We start from the raw sequence: 23,384 nt of genomic DNA on the forward strand, positions 1-23,384 counted from the left end.
GCTTACTGAGGAGTGATGTCAAGCCGAAAAAATCCTCCCATGGATACCCAACAATAAAATAGCATATTTAGTTTATCATGACGAATAATATAGAGAAAGTGCTACGCTTGGGACCTCATTAAATCTTCTGATCTGGGTTCCTCTTTTCCCACATAATTTCAGCCGGACCGACTGGCAAAGTAACCATACTTTGGAAGTCAGATTGTGGAACGGTCTTACCCTTTGGAAATTGCCATTTGATGGTTCTGATAAAGATGGACATCAAGACACCAAGTTGCAAATATGCGAAGTGTTCACCAATACATCTGTGTCTGCCACCGCCAAAAGGCAAGTAAGGAGAAGACACGCCCTTTGAGATAGCACCAAAACCGTAGTCGACCTCTTCACCGCTAGAGTAGGAAGAAGCCGCGTCGTTGTCCCACCGGTGCAAGTTGAAACTGTGCGCATTTGGGAAATACTTGTCCTGCAAATGACAGTAACCTGGCGAGACTAGAACGTGGTAGTTCTTTGGAACAACATAAGAAGTATTTGGAACTTGAATATCTCTCATAACTTTACGGAATAAGGAATGCAATGGGTGGTGTAATCTCAAGGTTTCCTTGATCATCTGGTTCAAGTAAGGCATTTCTTGCAACAGTTCATAAGTCAGTTCTTTCTTACCGTTATCTAGGACACGCATTTGTTCTTCATACAGTTCCTGTTGAACATCTGGTCTCTCAGCCAAATGCAATAAAGCCCAAGCGGAAGTAGCAGCGGACGTGTGTTGACCACCCATCAGAACACCGATCAACAGGTTTGCGATCTCCTGGTCAGTCATCTTCACCCCGTCCTTGTAAGTAGAGTTCTTCATCAACGAGTCGATCAAATCTCTGTCCTGAATATCGTTATTCTTGCGTCTCTCCTTGATTAACGAGATGTATGTCTCTGAGATAGTCTTCTGAGCGTGGTCTCTCCTCTTGTTCACTGCCAAAGGCAAGTTAGGGAACACGAAGTTGATTGGAATAAAACCCTTATCCAAGTCGTTGTACAAGTAAGCAAATCCGGTGTCCAACTTATCCCTCATCTCCTTACCCAACAGCGTCCTAGAAGCCGTGAAGATGGTCATCTCAGGCTGAGTCACCATAACGTCGATTTTACCCCCGCTTCTCTCGTTCATCAAGAAGTTCTTCGATGTCCTAAAGTACTTGTAAACCTCCTCGACCATCAGCGGCACGTATGACTGGAACGCCTCCTTGGAGAGAGCACCCTTGCAAAACTTCTTCTGCTCCATCAGACGGCTGTTTGGACAGTCATAGATCACGCCTTTGCCAAACACTGGCGTGGTCAAATGCGTGTAGGCTGCCTCGGCTGACACGTCTGCCAACTTAGCGTTGAACACAAACTCATGGCCTTTGGTCCCCAAATACACCGTCATGACCTTACCCAGTAGAACAAACGAAAAGATATCCCCATACTTGGCCTGACACTCGGCAAAGAATTCGTACGGTCTCGTACCATATGGAATCGAACTACCAAACCATGGAATCCAGTGGAAAACCAATGGAGGACGGTCACTGCGGAACGAATACAAAAACTGCCATACCAAATTATAGATAAATGGCGCTGCAACCACAATAGATATCTGTTGTGTCACTGGAAGTGCCAAGAACTGACAAACCGCTGCCTGACCGTATTCTACAACCTTTCCAACAATAGAATGCGACTCCGACATCCTGTTAGCTTCCTGTCTCCCTCAACGATACTACTCCTACCTTGCCCAAGCAATTGCTCACCTTATATATCCTGAATTGAACTGAACAGTAATGCTAATCTCTTCGAGATGGCTGATTTTTTTTTCTGTATAGGCAATTATCGTCATTTCGTATAGCACACTCCTCGTATAGGTTAAACGAGATATAGAAAAAGTATAATAGAAGAGGGATCTATACGAGAGATGAGATAGATATTAGTAAAAGGACTGAGACGTATCGGTTTTAGCAGCTGGTGATCAGCAGGCTAGCGGAACCGGATCTGAGGATGGTAGTAGTAGTCGCAGTTGAAGTAGGACCGCTTGACCGCGTGCCACTGCTGGTCGGTCGGAACGGAGATGGTCGTATACTGGCACTGTAGCCCGTAGTCTTGGAGGTCGAGCGACACTATCTTGTTGTAGACGTCGTAGCAGAGGGGTCTATCGGCGCCGAGGCCATTGAAGAAGGAGAAGACGCCATCTGGCTTCAGGAGACCGACGACCACGTCGTAGAGGTCGAGCATGTCTTGGTAGTGTTCGCTGAAGGTGTCGTAGTATATTCCGTCGAAGAAGAGCGAGCCCTGGTCGAGGAGGGCGTTTAGGGAGTCCTGCCATCTGCCCTCGAGGACGACGACGTTGGGACGGTCGTACCAGCCGTCGGCTCGCATCTTTGCGAGCACGTCGGGGTGCGCCTCGCAGATGTAGTGTTTGTGCGGGGAGTGGGAGGCTATGAAGTTGTCTATGATGCCCATGCCGAAGCCGATGTTCAGCACGGTCAGCTCGGCGGCGTCTTTGCGGCAGATTGTGTTGGCGGCGAGCTCCATGATGTGTGTTTCCCAGTCCATCATGACGCCGTCTCTGTTTTCCCTGGTGACCAGCGCGTTCTCATTGTACTCCAGCTTGGTGCTGAGGTAGACCTGTTGGTTGTCGGCGGTGCTGTCGGCTTCCTGTTGCTGCTGCTCCTCTGCGTGTTGCGGGTCTTCGAGGAACTCGATCTCTCCGCCATTGAGCTTCCTCAGCAGAAGCTCCGCGCTTACTCCTGCGTCTACCACTCTCTGGTACAGAGCCCCGGTCTTCTTCTGGCCTCTCTCCACTAGAAGATCCCCAACGGTCTTGTCCTCGTAGTCGATAAAGTTCCAGCCGGCACCGTACTCGAATAGAGTGTCCATCAGCGACAGCACGACGCTGGTCTCGTCTTCTGAGAGGTCGAGCGGCAGCGACCTCGCCAGGATGTGCAACGGGGTCGTGTTGGAGGCCGATTCGCTCATCTCATCTGTGCCGTTCTTCTCGAAAGCAGCGACCTGCTCTAGCGTGTAAGTGGCCGGTATGCCGCTTGCCAGCAGCTTCCGCACGCTCGTAACATAGTCTCCAGTGACTGGCCTACTCGGAAACGTCAATAGATGGTGCAATTGAGACATCCTGGGGGTCCTGTGCGGCCTTCTTGTGCGATGAGATGGCCAACTTTTCACTTTTTCCAAGTATACACATAGTGAATGAAAATTACGGCTAAAGAATATAAATGAGAGAAGAGAAGAGTCGATTATTTGATCTCGCAGGTCTCGAATCTGCGAGCAGCCTCCTTCCAGTTGACGACGTTCCAGATCGCGCCGAAATACTCTGCCTTTCTGTTTTCGTACTGTAGGTAGTAAGCGTGTTCCCAGGCGTCGATGGCTAGCACTGGGATCAGCGAACCAGTAACGGTGTCCTGGTTGTACCTCTGAACCACCTCCAGCTTGCCGCCGTTGTCCAAGTCCTTGACCAGGAACGCCCATCCGGAGCCCTGGATTCCGGCCAACTTCGTGTTGGTCAACTTGATCAAGTTGTCCAAGCTGCCGAACTGGCTCTCGATCTGTTCGGCCAACGCGCCCTTCGGTGGCTCACCGCCGCCCTGCGACTCGGGAGCCAGGTTCTTCCAGAACAAACAGTGGTTCGTGTAACCACCGCCGTGGAACTTCAAATTTTGCTGCACGCCTAAGATCTTCCTGGCGACCGAAGGCGACGGTTCCTTGGCCAATTGCGACGACAGGTCCTCCAACTGCTCCACCGCGGTGTTAAACCCGTTCACGTACGTCTGGTGGTGCTTGCTGTAATGCAATTCGTTGATCTTACCAGAGATGTGGGGCTCCAAGGCGTTGAAATCCCAGTCCAGCTCGGGCAACGTCACCTTGGTTCTTCTCGCCATAAAGGAAGCCCCCAAACCGGCCCTACGCACTGTACCGACGCAATTCTTGGCAAACATCCTGATTCCGATTCCTTCTAGCTGCTTTGGCTATGTGGCTGTTGCGATAGAACCCATAAAGCTGCTCAAGTCCCCTTTATATACTGAACTTCACCTAAGGGACTCTAATTACCGCAACCCGGGTAACGCTGCCCGACCACTTTGCTGTGATAGCTAGTCATACCGTCTGCCCAGAAGAACGTGCCCTTGGACGTCTTGGAGTCCAGCAAAGTGGTGATCGCAGTGCGGCTTAAGCCAAGAGGTGCTACGAGGCGACAAAACTCGGTTCCGATGCCGGAATTTCAGACAGCTGAAGCATTGCACAGTCTCTAGACCCGGTAGAGCGCTAGGAACCAGCAGCGGACGCGCCAGTCGCCTGTTAGCGTGTTCTTTCATGTTGAAAGCTTCTTGAGCATCGATTTTATATAGGTGAAAAAAATGACGTATGAAACGACCGGTTTCTGGTAACGCATACCGATTGACCCTTGAAGTTCTGCGAAGATGGCCATTGTTGAGCAATTGTGGAGCGTAGGAGGCCAATTGGAGGTTCAGTTTGGCAGCTTGTAATGATCGATGTGCTCGCTACCGACTTGCAAACGGTCACCGCAGGATTTTGTGTTTAAGCAGGAGCTGGGCCGTGGTTCTTACTCAACGGTGTTCAAGGCGATCGATAGGAGCGATGCGGGACGGGTATACGCTATCAAGGTTTGCTCGAAGCAGCATATCATCAAGGAGGGCAAAGTGAAGTATGTGACGATCGAGAAGAACACGCTGAGTTTGCTCAAGAGAGCTAGACATCCCGGCATAGTGAAATTGCATTCTACATTCCATGACGAGAAGAATCTTTACTTCGTGCTGGAGTATGCGGCTGGCGGCGAACTGCTGTCGCTGTTGCATAGGATGGGGACGTTTAGCGAGGCTTGGGCTCGACATTTCATCTGTCAATTGATCGACGCGGTGGAGTTTATTCATTCGCAGGGAGTGATCCACCGAGACTTGAAGCCGGAGAACCTGCTGCTGAGCAGCGAGGGAAGATTGATGATAACGGATTTTGGCACTGCTACGACGGCAGGCGGTTCGGAGTGCTCTTCGTTTGTCGGGACCGCCGAATACGTGTGCCCGGAGCTGCTGCTGCAGAACCGGTGCGATTTCTCGTCAGATGTCTGGGCATTGGGCTGTATGATTTATCAATTTGTACAGGGGAAGCCGCCCTTCAGGGGCGACAATGAGCTACAGACGTTTGAAAAAACGGTGGCCTTGGATTATCCGTGGAACCACCCCAGTACAACCCCCAAGACTGTCAATCCGTTGATTGTAAGGCTCACTAGGCGGATACTTGTGGTAGACCCAGCGTCGCGACCTAGTCTGCCGGAGATAAAGCTGGACAAATGGCTTGAGACGGTCGATTGGGACAACAAGGAGCTGCTTTGGAGGGGCATATGGCAAATTCAACAGCCTGTCTCAAGGCCCAACCGCCAGATGGTGCTCTGCAACAGACAGTTGCATGTTATCGACACTCCACTGCGAAATATACCTGTCACGAAGCAAAAGAAGAAAAAGCCAGCAAAGATTTCCAACACAACAAGCAGCATTGTGGAATGGAGGAAGAGGCTAGGAATTTCAGTGAGCGACTCCCTGGTGCAGCCAGAAATTACCCCACCGTCACAACCAGTTGCAGCTAGCCGGGCTTCATCACCAGCATTTGGAAAACCAACGCCGTCGCTGCCGCGGGTTAATACTCGTAATGCTAACGGTACAACTAAAGGTAAAATTTCCACGCCTCCCAGCAGTGCATCGCCGATAGATATGCCAGATAATAGCATCGGCGATGAGATTTTGGCACAAGATTCTTTAGTCTTGAAAAAAGGATGCGTGAACATCTTCGAAATTCCGTACCGATTGGATGGACCGGACATGTCACTTAAAACCTATAGCAAGGTAGATAATGAACTGATTACACAGCTGGTTCTGCGACACGAATTGGAGCTAAAATCTCGAGCTCCAAGCTTCTTAACCCTTTTCAAAGATGGCACCCTATCCTACAGATCAGATAGCAGCTCAAAGCATATAATCAACATTGGTGATCCCAACTTATCGATGTACGATTTCGATTTCAACGAAAAGGAGCGTACAGGCTTCTTAATCCTAGAGAAATATAAAGTCAAAATATGGTTTATTTCGATTCCAGATCGACCTGCCTCTATGGCCCCAGGCACTAGTAAAAATAGCGACGAAGAGTGGGTTGCATGTTTCTTCCGAGCAAGGCAATTGATGGAAGAACAAAAGGCACTGAATGACAAGTTCAGGGAAGTTAGCATAGGCAAGAAAGCCGGCCAAACACAACCATCGCGTCCCTCAGGTTCTGAGAGGCCCGCCAAGCCGAGAGTTGCTCGTTCGCCAAGAGTGGCCTCTTCACCAGCGTTTGGTTCTTCAGCTTCAACCCAAAGGAAAGCAAGTGTGACACGATCTCCAATAACTTCACCAACCCTTGGCCATTCTCCAACGATGAAGAAATACGCTGCACCGCAAAACATGGTCATAAGTAGTAGTCGATATGAAGTGCTAAACTCGCTAAGGGTCAGCACCGCCAAGGACGACGCCAGTAGCGGTGCAAGCGCAGCATTTAAAAGTTTACAAAAGAAGTCATTTGAGTAGTTAAGCTATTTCTTCCCCTTTTATCTTGATATAAGCAAATAATATGTATACGTATTAGAATCTTAACGCCTTTTCACGTTGTGCGGATGGCCAGACATATGTCTATGGTTACAGTGACTTCTCTAAATTTTGTCAGTGATTAATCAACAATGCTTGCATCGAAGTAGAGACCGGGATTCAAAGCAGATATGTCAGCAGATTTCGCTTCCCCTTCAAGTAGGAGCTCAGCCATGATCTTACCAGTAGCAGGGGCATTATTGATACCCCAACAAGAATGACCGCTTGCCACGTACAACCCGTCGACATTAGTTTCACCAACGAGAGGGCCTGAACTTGTTGGAACGTTCAGAACCGGTAAATAACAGGCTTGTCTCTTTAATATGTGACCGTTCGATAGATTCTTGGAAAGTTTTGAAACGTAATGGTACAGCTCATCACATTTTTCTCTGACGACTTCAACGGCGTCGGAGGTCTCTGGTAAGTCCACTAACGTGTCGCCTTCGCCGCAAACATAAACTTCATCTTTCCGGGCATACATCTCTGGTGAGAAATATTTGTTGTTATCGATTTTTAATTCGGTAAAGATCGCGTACGGCGAGACCGTACCGGTGCTTGGTTTAATGGTGATTGAGTGAGCTCTCAAACCAGAGATGGGACAATCCGGCAAAATCTTGGAGGTCCATGGTCCCATCGCTAGGACAACTTGTTGTGCATCAGTAATCTTTACCGTCTTCTCATGACCTGCGTTCGAGGGAAAGTCGCCTTCAATCGTTGGCACATATGAAATGCCACAGCAAGCGCCTTCGTCATTGAAATGAATCTGATTGACTTTCCCCAGTATCAAATCGACTGCACCGGATTCTACCGCCTTGGATAGTAAGAAGTGAGTGAACTTATAGGGGTGAACTTGGGCAGTGGAATCGGTCCCACCTAGCGAGGACCAGTCCTTAACCAAATGCTTTTTAATCCAGGTTAAATCTCCCGGAAGCGGCACAGCAGGACCTGACCCTTCTTCCGCGCCGTCATCGAAGGGGTTTACACTGCCCATGTAGTCAGCAGTCAACACTGGATTCCCAATCATGTGTTCGCCTATCAGCTGTTTTGCGGCAATACCATCATTTGCACGGTCATTAGTTTCGTTTTTCAATGTCTTGTCATTACTGTTGGAGCCCATGTTCAAGCTCTTAAGATTTGTATCACTATGGAAGAAAGAACTCGACCTCCCATCACCCTCGTCATCCCCCTCTGCCTCTGCATCGTAATCGCTTAAGCCATTACTTTCACCTGAAGTGGCACCACTCTTCTTCCTGGGTGTTGGCACTGCCAGGTCATACGCCTTCTGCGAGCTGGAGGAGCTCGACGAGCACGACGAAGAGCAAGACGACGAGCAGGAAGAAGAACCGCTATCGTCGTTCGATCCGTTCAAATGCTCCAAGTCTGCCTCCAACGAAACAGTGGTCAGCCTCCTGTAATCCCACACGTTCTCGCCATCGTACTCGTCACTCAGCTCCTGATGCAAGCGGAAACTCAACGGAACGATCTGCTGTGGAAACGCCCAGGAGGCAAGCAACCCACCAGCCTTCCCGGAGGCACCGCCCGCGACTCTTTTCGACTCCAGGATTGTTATATGATGCGTCGAAGGATGAAAATCAGGATGCTTTGTAAGATAGTACGCCGTACACACCCCTATGATCCCTGCCCCAACGATGACAATGTGGTGTTTCTCCTGGCCCTTGCCAGAGGGATGCGATAGGAACGTCAACTTATCTATGAAATCAGTAGACATCGACAATGAAAACGGGTGCTTCTCCACTAGATTCTAGCTTTATTCAATAACTTTTGCTTTGACGAAGAGTAGTTCTTAGTTACTCAAAAATGATTCTCCAGAGTACAGGAACAATTCCTTCCAGTGAAAAAAAAGTAGCTTTGTGACAAAAGCGGCCTCCAGACTACGGCAAATGCAATGAAACTAATTGTCGCCGTCAATCCCAACTTCCGGTGCTCCTGGAGACTGGGCTATGAAGAAGTTGGAAGCTTTTTTTTTTTGTCTCCCTCTTGTCCAGCTTCTGCTTCTTCAAAAATGCAGAAAACCTTTGCGAAGACAGTATTGGCCGAGTGGTCAAAGTAGCACAAGGTTAGCTCGCAGAAACGGATTTTCCCGGAATTCTTGGACAGATGGCCTGTAGTCGTACTAGGCAGTAAATGAACAGATATGGCTTCCCTGCCGGCAGCGACAAGTGGTTCGATCTCTTTTTCTTTTCGCCTGCAGGATATGGCCCTATGAAGAGGCACTGACCGCTGCCTATACGAGCCGTGTTGCACGAGCCAGCTGGAAGGCCGGATAGATGTCTAGGCGACAAATGCCAGGACTAGAAGCACAATCAGTGCTGCAATCAACAGCACGATGCAACAGTCGTTGTAGCGTTCGCTATTCTTTTGGTATATCCATTCGAGCTGGCGGCGACCTCTTGCCAACTTGCCTCCCAACGAGTCCATGTTGGAGTCCATCTCATCGAGCAACTGTCCTTGGTCTTCGAGCTCGTTGCCCATCGTCTGCGCCTGTAGATGTAGGTTGGCCATTGTGTGATGGATAGAGTCCAAATGGGTGTCCTGTTCTCTCAGTAGCTGCTCTTGCATAGCGTTCTCGAACGGGTTCTCGTTGGCTGTTGCGGCAGGAGCCTCTTCGACATCTGCTGGTAGAGGTCTCTGGTCCTTCAGAAGCTGTAACGCCCGTTCGAGACCGCGAACGTCAGCTTCCCGGGCTCTAGTGTCCTGGCCGTTCCTCGTCATGACTACCAGACTCTTGTTGAGATCCTCGATCGTCTCTGCCACATCTTGTATGATCTCAGCCACCTCGTCGCCACGCTGGTACCCATTGCCGCTCAGGTAATGGGAAAGTCTGTCGATCTGCTCTCTGGTGTCCTTGACCACTTGCTCAAAGGGATCCTGTTCGATGCTCATGCTGCTAACGGGGCTATTTTGTCTCTATCGCTTGTCGCTGCAGTGGTTGTAACGTCTTTAAAGGGCACCTTTCCTTTCTCGCTCAGCTTACTATCACTATTGTTAACTATACAGCCTCCAGATAAAAGACCAGATGAACGACCAGCAGGAGCCCCGTTACCACGAGGATCTGGACTTGGTAAACTTGCCAGAGACGGTGGGTGGCTCGGAGACGAGGCGGTATCTGAACCAGCACGTCGTACCCGAGCTGCTCAAGGGCATGAGACTGATAGCGACTGAGAAGCCTCGAGATCCGCTGCGAGTGCTGGGCGAGTATCTGGTGAAGAAGAGCGAGCAGTCTTCGAAGGACTGAATTGGATATTTACATAGTAGTGTGCAGATGTGTCTATGTGTCTAAATTTGGCGTCAGAACTTTTCCTGTTCCAGGTCTACAGAGTCGGTGTTCATTATCTCGAATCCGTAGCCGCAGAACAGACTCATCAACCCGACTCTCCAGCCGTTCCAGAGCCCTGCAGAGTATCTCTTGTTCCTGATTGAGCGCCACACTCCGGGGTAGCCTACGGGCGTCACTATCAGATCTTCGCTCTCGATGGCCCAAGGATTGCGCTTGTTGTTGACGAGGTAGTTCACCTGGGAGCGGCGCAGCAGGTTCTCTAGCGGCAGTTTGATAAATAGCTCGACTGTTTGGGAAGCAAATGTTAGAGAATGGTACCACCTGGCCTGTGAATGCCTCTCGACGTTCCACTGGTGGTATATGAGCACCTCAAACGCCTTGTTGAACGTCAAAGTGACCAGTGACTGCAGAGTGGTCAGCACCCACATGTCAAGTGGAATGCTCACGGCATCGGAACGCCAGGACCAGCGGCGTATCAGCCTTCTCAGAGACCTGATGGGCTTGCTGCCCCTTTGTAGCGACGTAACGATGAACCGCGTTCTTATGATATCTAGCGGCAGCAGCACCATCTTGGTTAGCGCATTCGCCGCGAAAGTTAGAAGGATCGAGGATTTCACATCTGGCGAATGGATTATGTCCATGAAGTATGGATCTGGAATCCCTAGGAACGGCGATATTAGCCCTGTAAACCACGCATCCAGCGTTACTGAAAGGAAATTATAGATGAACGTTGTGTTGTTGGCCTTCCACAGTCCCCTGACACCTTCACTGTCCATAAGACAATTCAGAATGTCGACCGTGTGATTTGACTCCGGACGGAGGACTAAGTTACTAGTGTAGGAGCTGTCGACACCGCTGTGTGCTTCCTTGACTAAGGATTTGTCTATCTCATTGGTTTCCAAGTGAGGCAGCACTTCTTGCTCGTTTGTACTGGGAAAGAAATCAATTTCCGCATTCTCGTCTTCATCCTCTTCGTCTCGTAGCTCAACGGGCACAGGTATGTCTGGCGTACTCGGAACGCTAAAGTCTCCCACTTGCTGCAGGCACCTCGCAACCTCGAACGGCTGTTGAACAAGATGGCGCGCGTATCTCCTCAGAAATTGGTCTAACAACTGTGCCAGAACTTTCTTCCATGCCTTGAGGTTCAAAAAATCGATCCACTCCATATCCGAGACACTCTTGGGCGTATCACTGTTATCCCCACCGAGCCCCTTCGACAGCAAACGTTTCCCACCGGACAGCGCACCTCCATTTGAGCATTTCCCTTCGCCAAGTAGACGACTACGCACCCCCTTGCCAGCAGATTGCACTATGCTAAGTTTCGAAGCAATTGAGTGACCGCTGGTGTCCACCACTCCTTCATCTGCTTTAAAAACCGCGGAATAACCAGCGTTGAAGGTGTCAGGATCATAGTATGGCCTTATCTGTGATCTATTACCTGGTCCATCCATCTTGCAGGGCTATTACAGGCTCTTTCTCCTCATCTCTGTCTGCTCTATCCTTGCCGTCTCCCTTTGTTTTCAGCTCTCGCTTGCCCTGTACGAGCATAGCTTATCCAAAGCTTAACACAGGGACACATGTAAACAAGGAATTGAAGCATAAGGCAGGGCTCTTGGGCCATTGGCAACCATTCTTGCTCAGAATATACCGATCTCTTACCTGGTTCAGACGGACGGTCAAACTATCCCAGGGCGGCATTAATGGCGGCTGGAACAGCTAAAACCTGAATGACTCGAATATACAATGCTAAATCCTTTGGTCATTTATTGACTGCTTCCTTGCAGCATTCTTTGTCAAGTTCAACTTCCTGCAGACTTCCCTTTGATCTATATAACAACAACAACGATGAAAACAATTATGACTGTTCTGTGGATCCCACCCACACCTTCTTAATATTGTGACTTTGCGACCTTCCGCCCATACATCCAATGAAAAATTATTTTCCACTTTTGCGTCATGTTTGCAAGTCTGCGCGTCATCGTTTGCGTCCGCAGGGGCCAGCCTGTCCTGGGGCGGGCCGCCTGGCCGCGATAATCAGGCAGGCCGTAGGCCGCCCCGGGCAGAGCGTCCTAGGAGCCCTTGCCAGCCTCTCGCTCTGGAACTGGTTACTGGATCCCATGGGCCGGTGAGCGAAGCGCTACCGAAGGAGACCCACCAGTGGACAGTGGATACTGAGCCTGGTAGGTGGAACGATGGTCCTTGTACGGAGGGCCTGGTGCAACTGTGCACTTCCTGGCAATCTAGCATGCCATTACAACTGCAATAAAGATATACTTGGAGCTATTAGAGTCTTCTGAGCCTTGAAAGGAATCGAAAGGTAGCATAACACATCACCGCAAGGAAAATGGCTAAGTTCTTGAAAGCTGGTAAAGTTGGTACGTATAGGAAACGATTTACAGAGCAGCGAGGTCTCCGTTACGAGGTTGATCCAATTTGAAAGAGAATAGTTTTACTAACAATCAACGTGTTTACTATAGCTGTTGTCGTTCGTGGTCGTTACGCCGGTAAGAAGGTTGTCATTGTGAAGCCTCACGATGAGGGCTCTAAGGCTCACCCATTCGGTCACGCTTTGGTCGCCGGTATCGAGAGATACCCATTGAAGGTCACCAAGAAGCATGGTGCTAAGAAGGTCGCCAAGAGAACCAAGATCAAGCCATTCATCAAGGTCATCAACTACAACCACTTGTTGCCAACCAGATACACTTTGGATGTGGAAGCTTTCAAGTCAGTTGTGTCCACCGAGACTTTCGAAGAACCATCTCAACGTGAAGAGGCAAAGAAGGTCATCAAGAAGGCATTCGAAGAAAGACACCAAGCCGGCAAGAACCAATGGTTCTTCTCCAAGTTGAACTTCTAAGCGAGAAGTTCTCAACCTCGATGTACACAAGTTGCAACAATGAAACGGGGGATTCAACGGATGGATACTTTTTCATATGTAATTTCTAGCTTTCATGTCTTTTCTCCCTCTCTTTCTTGTTAGTTTAATATAACTCTATGAAAATAGCTATGGGAACCATGTCCTTAACGTCTCTTGCCAAGGGCACACGCGGGGATGTCGTGGACGTCGAGACGAGCGATAAGCAGCGCTGCTCTGCTTCATGGAGTACTGAGGAGGCCGCAATACAATGTCAAGTCGGTTCTTAAGAGCATTGATAAGTACCAGGATGCCATAGCGAAGCGACAACTGAAGTCCGGTTCAGATCTGGCACAGAAACTGGCACAATTACCACTCTCTTGCGAAACCATCAAGGGACTGAACCAAAGACTAGCTACCATTCAGAAAGAAAGAAAAGCTGTTGAGGCTTTGATCAAGAAAGATAAGTCCAATATTGCAACTCTATCGTCGGAGATCAAACGCTTCAAAGAGCAACATCGTCAGGTAGCTGATCAACTAGAAGTTGCTGAGTTCGAGCTGAATGATCTCTGCGGATCACTGCCGAACCTAGTCTCCCCCACAACGCCTCTCAGCGAACCACAGATTGTTCAGTGGATAAATCCTAAAGAATCTTACAAGCCAGATCCGGGCCGCGATCATGTCAGCATAATGTTGAAGAAATCGATGGTTGACTTCCAGACTGCTGCCAACGTAAGTGGTACTTCGTGGTTTTACCTATTGAACGAGGGCGCCGAGCTGGAACAGGCATTGGTATCTTATGCCTTACGGAGGGCTAAAGAAGCCGGGTTTCAGATGTGCATTCCACCAAGTATTGTTAGGAATGAGGTGATTGATTCTTGCGGTTTCAGACCGAGAGACATGAATAATGAGCAGCAGATCTACCATATCGGTGGCAGCTCATTAGGACTGACGGCTACTGCTGAGATCGCCCTCGCAGGCCTCGGGATCAACAAAGTGATAGACTTATCAAACGGTCCCCGGCGTCTCGTTGGAGTGAGTCGCAGCTATAGAGCAGAGGCAGGGGCTCGAGGTAAAGATACCAAGGGCCTTTACAGAGTGCATGAATTTACAAAAGTTGAGCTATTTTGTTGGAGCAGGCCCGAAGAGAGTGATGAGCTACTTGAAAATTTGAAAGACCTCCAGATGGACATTGTCTCGTCTCTGGGAATCTCCGCTAAGGTGCTCAACATGCCAGCTAATGACTTAGGTGCACCAGCCTTTAAAAAGTACGACATCGAGGCATGGATGCCTGGAAGAGGTTCATTTGGCGAAATTAGCAGTTCTTCTAACTGCTTGGATTTCCAAAGCAGAAGACTTAACACCAAGTACAAGGATCAGACCACAAGTAAGCTGGAATATGTACATACCTTGAACGGAACGGCTATGGCGGTGCCTCGAGTGATTCTAGCTTTGGTAGAGAACAACTACGATCCATCAACGGGAACTGTAGCGATTCCTGAGCCATTAAGAGACTTTATGGGAGGCAAGACCTTTATATAAACATGACCGAAAGGACGTGTGCTCATTTTTCCCTTGTTAGTATTGTTTTCCTTAAGTGTAGCATGTCGATCCTCTAAGAGCGAGGGCAGACCTTAATGAAATATAACTGGTATAGAACATCAAGATCGGCTTAAAGCAAGCAATTGTACCGCTTCAGGATGTTGGTACTGGCACTTAGCGACGCTCATATCCCAGACCGTGCAATTGTATGTTGATTGTGACAATTTATCAGGAATTTTGACCTTCGACGATACTGACCCTTTTTCTTCTATACCAATACAGGATCTGCCCGCCAAATTCAAAAAGCTCCTCAGCGTTCCAAATAAGATATCGCAGGTTGTGTTGCTTGGGAATTGCACCAAGTCATATGCACTTTTAAAGTTTATCAACGATATCTCACCCAATATCACCATTGTTCGTGGTGAGTTCGATAACACACATCTGCCAACAACCAAGAAAAACAGAGCAAAGGAAAGTATACCGATAACCACTGTTCTGAAGCAGGGAAATTTCAAGATAGGATGTTGTAGTGGCTATACAGTAGTTCCCAAAAATGACCCATTATCCTTACTAGCGCTGGCTCGCCAACTGGACGTTGACGTGATGCTATGGGGCGGAACACAGAATGTAGAGGCTTACACATTGGAGAACAAGTTCTTTGTGAATCCTGGGAGCTGCACGGGGGCATTTAATTCCGATTGGCCGATCATAAATGAGGAAGATGTGACGGTGAAGAAACAGCTTTCGAATCATACTCAGAGCAAACCCAGCGAGGAGCCCAAGCACGAAGACGGGCTTAATGATCACAGGTCTGATCAGGAGAACGCCAAGGACAAGGCAGAGGATCAGAGGAAGATGTTGTACGTCTCTGATCTGGATGTCAATGGCTCGAATGTTCCTAGCTTCTGCCTGTTGGACATTCAAGACTCAGTTTGCACGCTCTACATATACATATACATCGATGGGGAGGTGAAAGTCGACCGAGTGGTGTTCAGGAAAGAACCTCAGACTGGTCAGGATTGACCTGACCAAGCTCTTTTGCCCTAACTAACTAATTGATGGCAACCGTGTTGTGTGATAGCACATCCGAAATTTTCCAGATTAAAGGTCCTCCAAGTTAGAAAGCTTCTTCTATGCTTTACACTACTCTGTATTGTCCTTTTGAAAGAGAACCAGAGGAAGTTTTTTCCTTCTTTTTCATTTAGATGATGACTGTGAGTGCATTTGGCTCGAGATACGTACAATTTTTGTCCGTGTCGGTGTGGAAAAACTCAAGCTACCTATACTTCTTTGTCTGATTCATGGATTTTACCTTTCTCTTTGTAAATCTGGTCTATATCGATACAGTATACATGCAAAGTCTCGGAACTGCCTAGGCGACGAGCCCCTCCAGTAAATCGCTCTCGAGGTCATCCTCCAACTTCTCATTGCTGCCTTTTGGGTGAGCGAAATTGCTTGGATGTAACTCATCGAGATTTAGGACTTTCTTCATTGCATAGGCGTCCTCCCCGTCCTGGTAGTAGGATTTTTCAACGTTTAGCATTTGGAACTCCAAAGTGTCTCTGTAGAGATGCAAAGCAGCTCTGTTTGATTGCCTTACATGCAACGAAACGTATTCAGCTTGGTACACCTCTCTTAATGCAAACAGCGCTTGTCTCATCAGTTTTTCTGCGATTCCCATTCTTCTGTACGTTCTCATGACACTCAATGACGTTATATGACCGTTAGGTGGTTCGTTCTGCTGGTCAGGATCGTCGTTCATCTTGGTGAGTACGTAGCCCACCAGCTTCTCGCCCGGAGCCACATAATGGGGGTCCAGTTTGATCTCGTTGCCCCTGCCATCCTCCAGCGACAGCTCATCAAGCTCAGGTTCGTTCAGGTCGCTGGTGGTGGCGACAAATGACGCCTCAGGCCAGGAAAGGATGTGGTACATATAGTATTTCAACATGTAGTTTTCGGGCAAATTATGCAGATTAGCATTTTGCATGCATATGATATCCTCGATGGTGGCTCTCCTAATGGTCACAGGCATCTTCGATGGCTTATAAAGACCGTAGCACGGAGCTCTCGAGTATATAGTTGTTTGGTTTATCTTGAGCTAACTTTTTAGCAGCTCGGACGTCTTAGTTGAAAACTGCTTCAAGGTTCACTATATGAAAAGAAGCTTCAAAACCCAGACTTGAGCCATCAAGCCATGTCTCAACGAATCATACTACCGAGTAATCCAGATGGACGTGTACTGGCCAATAGGGACGGGTACGATTACACAATTGGTCCCAAACAATCGCTACCAAACGAGGCATCAGCTGCACTGGTACCCTCGCGAATGTACTCCGAGTCTCTCATATTCAGAAAGCATGAAGTATCTCTCTCTGCTATGGCCTTTCTCTTCCAGAGCATGATCGTGCACGTTCACAGCTCCAGCAAGACGACAGCTGAGTTTGAATCTCGGCTCAGCTCCTACGGGTTTGGTATCGGCTCCAAACTGCTGGAGCTGCTTAATCTTCGGGCGTCAATCCCGGCAACAGCATATTCAAGAAGCTCCAACTTTCTCAGCACAGCAGCCAGCACGAGCAACTCTGCGGTAGATACCGCTGGATCCAGCAATGCTGCTAGCGCAGTTAACTCTCCGGGAACACCAGATCTTGGAAACCGCACTCACGAGAACGGCAGCGAATCCCTGGCGTCACTCATCAACAACACCAGATCGCGCGATCTGAAGATCATAGACATGCTGCAGTTCGTTCACGGCACTGTATGGTCCTATCTCTTTGGCCATGTCAGCGACGACCTAGTCAAGTCGTCGGAAAGAGATAACGAGTATATGATAGTGGATAACCAGCCAGTACTGACGCAATTCGTCTCTGGCGGCGTCTCGTGTGATTACTTCGTTTGCGGCATCATTCAAGGCTTCCTCAACACTGCTAAGTTCCCTTGCCGTGTGTCAGCCCATTGCATGCCGCAAGATGGCTTTGATCGCAGGGTCGTCTACTTAATTCAGTTCGACAAGCAGGTCCTCGAAAGAGAAGGGTTGAGATTCCCGCAGTGATCTTTCTTTAATGTGTATCTACATATTGTGCTCTAACGGGATAGAAGGTATATGAGCTGCCCACAGCGGCTACGGTGCTCGCATTTAATAACCACTTACCACATATGAAAGAGTAGAAAATGCAGAGAAAGAGGTTCAGGGTGTTGAAGGACGGTGAGAAGCCACTTCAAACCAAGACGACGAACGTTAGGACGGCACTGCCGGATCCGGTGGTTGAAAGACCTGCAAGTAAGAAGATATCTGTAAGCTCAAGGAAACGCAAGGCAGCCTCGGGACAAGGCCCCGATAAGAGAAAGAAACGCAGTCCCTCGACGTTGTTTGATTCTGAGGATGTCCGAATCAAGGTGATGGATCCTAGTAATGACTTGAAGAAGATCAACGGCGCCCGCTGCACTGAGAGCGAGCTTGAGGAGAGGTCGCCACCTGGGCGGCTATCGTCGGTTGAGGAGGAAGAGAATTCTCTCCAGATAGAGGACTTTGATCAGCCTCCTCAGTCGACCTCTACGCCAGTGCTGCAGCCCGCAAACAGGTACCGAGAAGAGGGAAACAGCAGCCTTTTTCTGGTGAACCAGCCAGGTTTCATATCTCCGGTTCTTTATCAGCCCAATGCCTATGTCTACCCAGGAGGCTCTCCGCAAGGCTCGCCGTTCATCAGCAGGCCCTTCGTGGAGCAGAATGGATACCCAATACCGCTGTTTGCTGGAGATTTTCAATACACGCCGTCGCAACCGCCGCCAGTGGCAAGGCTGCCGGATGATTCTCACTTATACGGATACGATCCTCATAGGGGATCGATGAGCAAGCAAGGCCCGAGATATCAGACAACGTATCCGATGGACAATATCGGATATCAGCCGTATCGACTGCATTGCTATTCAAGAAGCACTCGGCCTGTGCTCTACCGCGATACTGTCTTCCCAGGCAGCAGCAATACGGGAAGCTATAAATCTAGCGGCGGAGAAGCTACATATCCAGATAGCAGTCAGAGCCTGAAAAGGTCTGGCAGAGGCGGTAGTGAAGCATTTTCATAATTTTTTGCTTGGCGACGGCAGCCATAACTGTTACAATCAATTCGGCCAGCGTTGAACAAGACATAAAAACATGCAGTTTATTAAAAGTTCAGAACTGGACTGATCAGCAGGTTAGCATACATATCATGCAGTACTCGAAGTTGAAAAGATTGGCATTCAATGCAGATTGGTGCTGTTTATTGAAGTGAGAAAAAAAAATTCGACAACTGCAGGACTCGAACCTGCGCGGGCAGAGCCCAAAAGATTTCTAATCTTTCGCCTTAACCACTCGGCCAAGTTGCCATACTTTATTTGAAACTTGATGTTATCTTTAAATTCCATACCAATCCAAACTGCCCATCCAAACTGCCCATTGCATCAAGCGACACGCTTTTCAGTGAGTTGTTCTTGCTGGTCATTCAACGTCCGACTGTCCAGTGGCTTGATGAGACGATGCTTCGCAACAATCCTCGAATGTCCTGCTACGGCTACCCAAGGTAGGTACGAAAGGCACCCCAGCTCGCTTGTGGAAGATGCGTATAAGGGTTAAAACACATAGAATCCCTAGAGCTTTTCCACGAATGAACGTAACTTCATTGAATAATGTTATGGCCGTCGTAGCGTAAGACGTCGAGCAAGCGGTGCGACATTCGGTGCATCGGCTATCTGATAGGCAGCATATCATCCGACTTCAGCAATTCTAAAAGGGTCACAGCGAATCACCATATTGCACGGCGAATCCAAATTCCACTTTTCATGGGTTCTTTTATATGGTCTCATGAAGGGCCTTGTTTGTTATATGGTTTGACGGAACGAAAAGACAAAGAGCGAGACAACACCTTTTCAACTATACATTTTAACAACGCAAGAAAGAGGCCTCCAGCCTTCGGTGTACTGGTTGTTAGCTGTTGATGGAAAATCAGAACAGAGCTGCTACGCTCCATAAGTCATTGGGTTCCTCTAACAACATGGATTCAGGAAAAGAAGTGCCAACTCAAGTTATATTTATGGATACGCATGATTTGCCACCTAGGACTGATACACATCCCGCATCTTCCGGCTACTATCAAGTGGCGACACCCAAGTCTCCTCACGAGCTCATTTTAGATGATCAGGACATGGCCCTAGCGAGCCATGGAAACTTGCACAACCCTGGTGACCGTGGTCATGACGGTTGTGGGAGCTCCGTATTGGGGAGATTAGCAGGCGAAAGCGAAGAAACAGAGAGATTGAAATATGAGACTGCCAAGAGCGAGATCTTAGAGAAACTACATCTACAAACTCTTATTAGTCACAAGGAAACACAAAGGATCGAGCGTGAAATCAAGAGGGTGGACGCCCAAATGAAACTTTTGGAAACACTTCATGATGACAAGGAGTTGTTATCCAAAATTGAAGAACATCATGAGCGACTGAATAATGAAGCAAAGAGACAAATGTCGGGAGCAGACGCAATATATAGTTCATCGGGGTACGTGGCGGATAGCTCATCAATGTCATCTTTTGCAAACTATTCCATGAACTCACCGCTCTCCGCTAGCAGCACAATACCAACGCATCACTATCATACAAGAAGCAAGAGTAGTGGAAACGTGGCAGAAGTTCCTCACTTGCGACCTGCTAATTCGGCTATCATCGACCTGAGATTAGCTGGCTCGAAATCCATACCGTCAATTACAGACTCTAACTCCAACCCTGACGTCCACGCTTTCAGACCGAACCAGATGAACTTGCATCACAGAAGGAATTACAGCAGCACTTGCTTGACAAGTAATAGCGGTGTTGTCGGCAAAACTGAGAACAACGAAGCCATATTTAGGAGATATGACGGTATATTAGTTGTCATTAACTGTTCGTTCTGCACAAGAAGCGGATTCACATCAGCACAAGGTATCGTGAATCATGTGAGATTAAAGCATGGTAAGACTTACTCCAGCCAGCCGCTTGCCGTGCTGAACAATCAGAAAATACTTGAAGACAGCAAGCAGGATCCTAAAGTGCTTGAGAAGTTCAAAGAGATGGGAATGGATCCACTCAAGGAATATCTTCCCTCTGAAATAGCAATACCATTTTCCGCACCGAAAACTAGCCATAGAGAGCCAAGTCCTAAGGACGCAGGAATAAGGAGCGAACATGCACCTGAAAAAGTCAATAAACCTCGCGCCACGAAACACTTGGAGAAACTGTACAACAAGGAAGATTTCAAAGATCTGGTAGAAATGGTAAAAGACGCTTCCAAAGATCTGGAGGAAGTCCTTAAACAACCTAGTCCCGACAACAGTGATAGCGAAGAAGTCGAAAATAGCAAAAAACTGGAATCAGAGGCAGATTGTGCAGACGCATCACCTGCTGTTGGCGAAACGCCCAGTTCTGACTCATCTTTCAAGCCGCAATCGGCTCATTCAAGTTCCTCTCAGGTCAAAATCGAAAATAATGAAGAAGTATCCACACCAACCCCATCGCCACCAGTAAAGGAAACTATAGCGCTCAGGAAAAGCCAAAGAAAGCGCAAGGATGAGGAACGAGACTTCGAGAAAGACCTGAAGGAGAGGCAACGTCCAGCAGAGAAGAAGGTTCGACCTGACGTGCTGGCTCTGCAGACCGTCCCAGAGCATGAAAAAAGATCTTCGCACTACAATCTGCGAGCCAAATCCAAACTGCGAAGCAACAACAACTTCTTGTAAGTATCCATAAGTAGCCAGCGTGAAGCAATTTTCGGCGATCATGAAAGTTTTGGTCGTGAAGGCCAAGCTTGCGAATACAATGCGATCAGTTTGGATAGGAACAAGAATGCTCAGCTAGTCGAGAACTGATATAATCGAGGCTTAAAGCACTATCTGAGGTCTTCAGCTTTCCGTCCGTTGTAAACACGTGCACAGTCTCTAGCTTTAAGGTCCTGAACATTTGAGGGTCTTGAAGAGACAGCTCACTGAGCTGACGAACTACAACTGCTGAGTGGGTGTTAGAATGCTTCGAAGGCCGTTAACATGTCTAATACGATCTCAAAGAAGCTTTGGCTCCACCATTGTTATTCGTACAGCTAAACGCTGTCCTGTTCTATGGTATTATGCATCGGACGTGCCGCTTACCAAACCACACGATCCCAGCTACAAACCTGGCAAGCCGGCTTCAAAGTTCGTCAAATTCTCAGTTAGTGACTGTGAAAGATTAGAGAGGGCTTTTCAGGGTTGGAAGGAATCACAGCGCAAATTGGAAGATGTTGTGAGCGTTCCAGTGAACGAGGACTTCCTGTTCCAAGTTGATGTTCCCAAGATGGAACTCAAGTCAACATATTGGCGCGGCCCTACTTATGAAGTGCGTCGCGGCGTGTGGTTTGATAGTTCTAATGTCCCTTTGCCCAGCGAAGTTACTGCTGAGCTAGAGCTGTACTATCTGAAGCTAAACTTCAAGTCTGATGATGAGAATGCACAGGACGTGTTCAAACTCTCCCACAGATATGGGGAATACAAGCTTGTTGTGTTTACTGACCAGAAAACAGCTTACTTGCTACCACACCTTGATGGTGGAGACCTACAGTTGAAGCTTCTGAGAGCGAACATTGGTGCTCTTCAAGGTGAGAAAATCACCAGAGCAGGCGATGATGGTAGTCCTCCAATGGATGTTGCTGCAGCTGCTAAGAAGAAAATCGAAAATGGCATACAAAGCAAGGCTGCACAGTTAGGCAACATCTCCGACTTGATCAGCTGGGAACTGCCCGGTGTTTTTGGGATGACGAAGGATAAGGACACAGAAAAAGGAACCGATGATGGCTCAAATGTGCTCAAAAGAGAGATCGAGACTGATTACGATAGTCAAGCCACTACTTCTCGCCGCAAGGTCGACCATTTAGTATTTTGCGTACATGGTATTGGTCAGACTCTCGGTAAGAAGTACGAGTATGTTAACTTCACGCACACAGTCAATGTGCTACGATCCAACCTAAAGAAGGTCTACAGCGAGTCTAAACAATTGAAAAACCTGAACAAAGAAAGGGGAGCAGACGATTGGAAGAACAACTGTGGTATTCAAGTTTTACCTATTACCTGGAGACATACAATAGGTTTCCAAACCGATGCCACTAAACCGAATGACGAGTACCCTGAACTACCGACTCTAGCAGACATAACTTTAAATGGCATACTGGGACTACGAAGGCTTCTGGGAGATATCGCTCTTGATATCTTACTGTATGACGAACCATTCTACAGAGAACGCATACTTTCGGAAGTTCACAGACATTTGAATGATGTGTACCGTCTCTACAGAGAAAGAAATCCGGAATTCAATGGCGACGTTCACCTTATTGGCCACTCACTGGGAAGCTTGATCCTTTTTGACATTTTATGTGAGCAGGATAAGTACAGATTAGACTTCAGTGTGAAGAACTACTACTGCATTGGTTCGCCTATTGGTGTCTTCAAGTTAATCCAGAGAACAAAGATTCAGGCCGCTTGTGAAGAAGAACGGAAATCCTCTGCAAATGTTCAAAAACCGAAGTGCGAGAACTTGTATAACCTGTTTCACATTTGCGATCCGATATCGTACAGAATAGAGCCTTTGGTGGATTTATCTATGGCGCAATATCAACCTGCTATCATTAGTCACTGGTCTACGGGAGAGGGCATTGCATCTCGGGTGATGGAGATTGGAGGAAGTATATTAAAAGACATTCCCGGCGCAGCCATTAAAGGTGGTAATACGAAAAAGGATAAGTCGATGTTGCCACTAGACGTAGCGCAGCGATTAATGAACCTGAATCATACCGGCCGCCTCGATTATTCTTTAACACCTGGTTTTCTGGAAGTGGACATCATATCTGCGGCGAAGGCTCATGTGTCATATTTTGAAGATCTCGATGTAGCCGGATTTATTCTGAAGGAGATGCTGAGCAAGCACAATAGAAGGCACCATGTCATTGTAACCAAAGAGAACCTCCCATCCATTGACTAGTAGGAATGGTTCCGAGTGAGAACTT

General features: G+C 48.1%; 16 protein-coding genes and 1 non-coding gene across 17 annotated transcripts; 9 read left to right on the forward strand and 8 right to left on the reverse strand.

Moving 5' to 3' along the window:
• Positions 1-118: 118 nt before the first annotated feature.
• Positions 119-1,711, reverse strand: ERG11 (sterol 14-demethylase; the record flags this gene model as incomplete). Its single annotated transcript, XM_037281576.1, has 1 exon — positions 119-1,711. One exon carries the CDS (start codon positions 1,709-1,711, stop codon positions 119-121), a length of 1,593 nt encoding a protein of 530 aa, XP_037137471.1.
• Positions 1,712-1,995: 284 nt separating this feature from the next.
• Positions 1,996-3,144, reverse strand: RMT2 (protein-arginine N5-methyltransferase; the record flags this gene model as incomplete). Its single annotated transcript, XM_037281577.1, has 1 exon — positions 1,996-3,144. One exon carries the CDS (start codon positions 3,142-3,144, stop codon positions 1,996-1,998), a length of 1,149 nt encoding a protein of 382 aa, XP_037137472.1.
• A 122-nt stretch (positions 3,145-3,266) lies between these two features.
• Positions 3,267-3,965, reverse strand: SOD2 (superoxide dismutase SOD2; the record flags this gene model as incomplete). Its single annotated transcript, XM_037281578.1, has 1 exon — positions 3,267-3,965. One exon carries the CDS (start codon positions 3,963-3,965, stop codon positions 3,267-3,269), a length of 699 nt encoding a protein of 232 aa, XP_037137473.1.
• Positions 3,966-4,517: 552 nt separating this feature from the next.
• Positions 4,518-6,599, forward strand: PKH3 (protein kinase PKH3; the record flags this gene model as incomplete). Its single annotated transcript, XM_037281579.1, has 1 exon — positions 4,518-6,599. The coding sequence occupies one exon, from the start codon at positions 4,518-4,520 to the stop codon at positions 6,597-6,599; it is 2,082 nt and encodes a 693-aa protein (XP_037137474.1).
• A 139-nt stretch (positions 6,600-6,738) lies between these two features.
• On the reverse strand, positions 6,739-8,385 carry TDA3 (Tda3p; the record flags this gene model as incomplete). The annotated part of the gene is made up of 1 exon (XM_037281580.1): positions 6,739-8,385. One exon carries the CDS (start codon positions 8,383-8,385, stop codon positions 6,739-6,741), a length of 1,647 nt encoding a protein of 548 aa, XP_037137475.1.
• Positions 8,386-8,948: 563 nt separating this feature from the next.
• Positions 8,949-9,560, reverse strand: TLG1 (Tlg1p; the record flags this gene model as incomplete). The annotated part of the gene is made up of 1 exon (XM_037281581.1): positions 8,949-9,560. One exon carries the CDS (start codon positions 9,558-9,560, stop codon positions 8,949-8,951), a length of 612 nt encoding a protein of 203 aa, XP_037137476.1.
• A 133-nt stretch (positions 9,561-9,693) lies between these two features.
• SDC1 (Sdc1p) lies at positions 9,694-9,912 on the forward strand (the record flags this gene model as incomplete). The annotated part of the gene is made up of 1 exon (XM_037281582.1): positions 9,694-9,912. One exon carries the CDS (start codon positions 9,694-9,696, stop codon positions 9,910-9,912), a length of 219 nt encoding a protein of 72 aa, XP_037137477.1.
• Positions 9,913-9,965: 53 nt separating this feature from the next.
• Positions 9,966-11,405, reverse strand: UGO1 (mitofusin complex protein UGO1; the record flags this gene model as incomplete). The annotated part of the gene is made up of 1 exon (XM_037281583.1): positions 9,966-11,405. The coding sequence occupies one exon, from the start codon at positions 11,403-11,405 to the stop codon at positions 9,966-9,968; it is 1,440 nt and encodes a 479-aa protein (XP_037137478.1).
• An 893-nt stretch (positions 11,406-12,298) lies between these two features.
• HG536_0A06190 (60S ribosomal protein eL27) lies at positions 12,299-12,811 on the forward strand (the record flags this gene model as incomplete). The annotated part of the gene is made up of 2 exons (XM_037281584.1): positions 12,299-12,329; positions 12,432-12,811. The coding sequence occupies 2 exons, from the start codon at positions 12,299-12,301 to the stop codon at positions 12,809-12,811; spliced, it is 411 nt and encodes a 136-aa protein (XP_037137479.1).
• A 195-nt stretch (positions 12,812-13,006) lies between these two features.
• On the forward strand, positions 13,007-14,350 carry DIA4 (putative serine--tRNA ligase DIA4; the record flags this gene model as incomplete). Its single annotated transcript, XM_037281585.1, has 1 exon — positions 13,007-14,350. One exon carries the CDS (start codon positions 13,007-13,009, stop codon positions 14,348-14,350), a length of 1,344 nt encoding a protein of 447 aa, XP_037137480.1.
• Positions 14,351-14,953: 603 nt separating this feature from the next.
• Positions 14,954-15,373, forward strand: VPS29 (retromer subunit VPS29; the record flags this gene model as incomplete). Its single annotated transcript, XM_037281586.1, has 1 exon — positions 14,954-15,373. The coding sequence occupies one exon, from the start codon at positions 14,954-14,956 to the stop codon at positions 15,371-15,373; it is 420 nt and encodes a 139-aa protein (XP_037137481.1).
• A 349-nt stretch (positions 15,374-15,722) lies between these two features.
• Positions 15,723-16,382, reverse strand: ARD1 (peptide alpha-N-acetyltransferase complex A subunit ARD1; the record flags this gene model as incomplete). The annotated part of the gene is made up of 1 exon (XM_037281587.1): positions 15,723-16,382. One exon carries the CDS (start codon positions 16,380-16,382, stop codon positions 15,723-15,725), a length of 660 nt encoding a protein of 219 aa, XP_037137482.1.
• Positions 16,383-16,544: 162 nt separating this feature from the next.
• Positions 16,545-17,399, forward strand: TRS31 (TRAPP subunit TRS31; the record flags this gene model as incomplete). Its single annotated transcript, XM_037281588.1, has 1 exon — positions 16,545-17,399. One exon carries the CDS (start codon positions 16,545-16,547, stop codon positions 17,397-17,399), a length of 855 nt encoding a protein of 284 aa, XP_037137483.1.
• Positions 17,400-17,518: 119 nt separating this feature from the next.
• Positions 17,519-18,430, forward strand: SPO13 (Spo13p; the record flags this gene model as incomplete). Its single annotated transcript, XM_037281589.1, has 1 exon — positions 17,519-18,430. One exon carries the CDS (start codon positions 17,519-17,521, stop codon positions 18,428-18,430), a length of 912 nt encoding a protein of 303 aa, XP_037137484.1.
• A 200-nt stretch (positions 18,431-18,630) lies between these two features.
• Positions 18,631-18,712, reverse strand: HG536_0Atrna2S. Its single transcript has one exon. It is a non-coding gene; the product is annotated as a tRNA-Ser (tRNA).
• A 608-nt stretch (positions 18,713-19,320) lies between these two features.
• Positions 19,321-21,093, forward strand: AHC1 (Ahc1p; the record flags this gene model as incomplete). Its single annotated transcript, XM_037281590.1, has 1 exon — positions 19,321-21,093. One exon carries the CDS (start codon positions 19,321-19,323, stop codon positions 21,091-21,093), a length of 1,773 nt encoding a protein of 590 aa, XP_037137485.1.
• A 283-nt stretch (positions 21,094-21,376) lies between these two features.
• Positions 21,377-23,359, forward strand: DDL1 (putative carboxylic ester hydrolase; the record flags this gene model as incomplete). Its single annotated transcript, XM_037281591.1, has 1 exon — positions 21,377-23,359. The coding sequence occupies one exon, from the start codon at positions 21,377-21,379 to the stop codon at positions 23,357-23,359; it is 1,983 nt and encodes a 660-aa protein (XP_037137486.1).
• Positions 23,360-23,384: the final 25 nt, after the last annotated feature.

The sequence above is a fragment of the Torulaspora globosa genome, chromosome 1, assembly GCF_014133895.1.
Source record: "Torulaspora globosa chromosome 1, complete sequence".
Lineage (NCBI taxonomy): Eukaryota > Fungi > Ascomycota > Saccharomycetes > Saccharomycetales > Saccharomycetaceae > Torulaspora > Torulaspora globosa.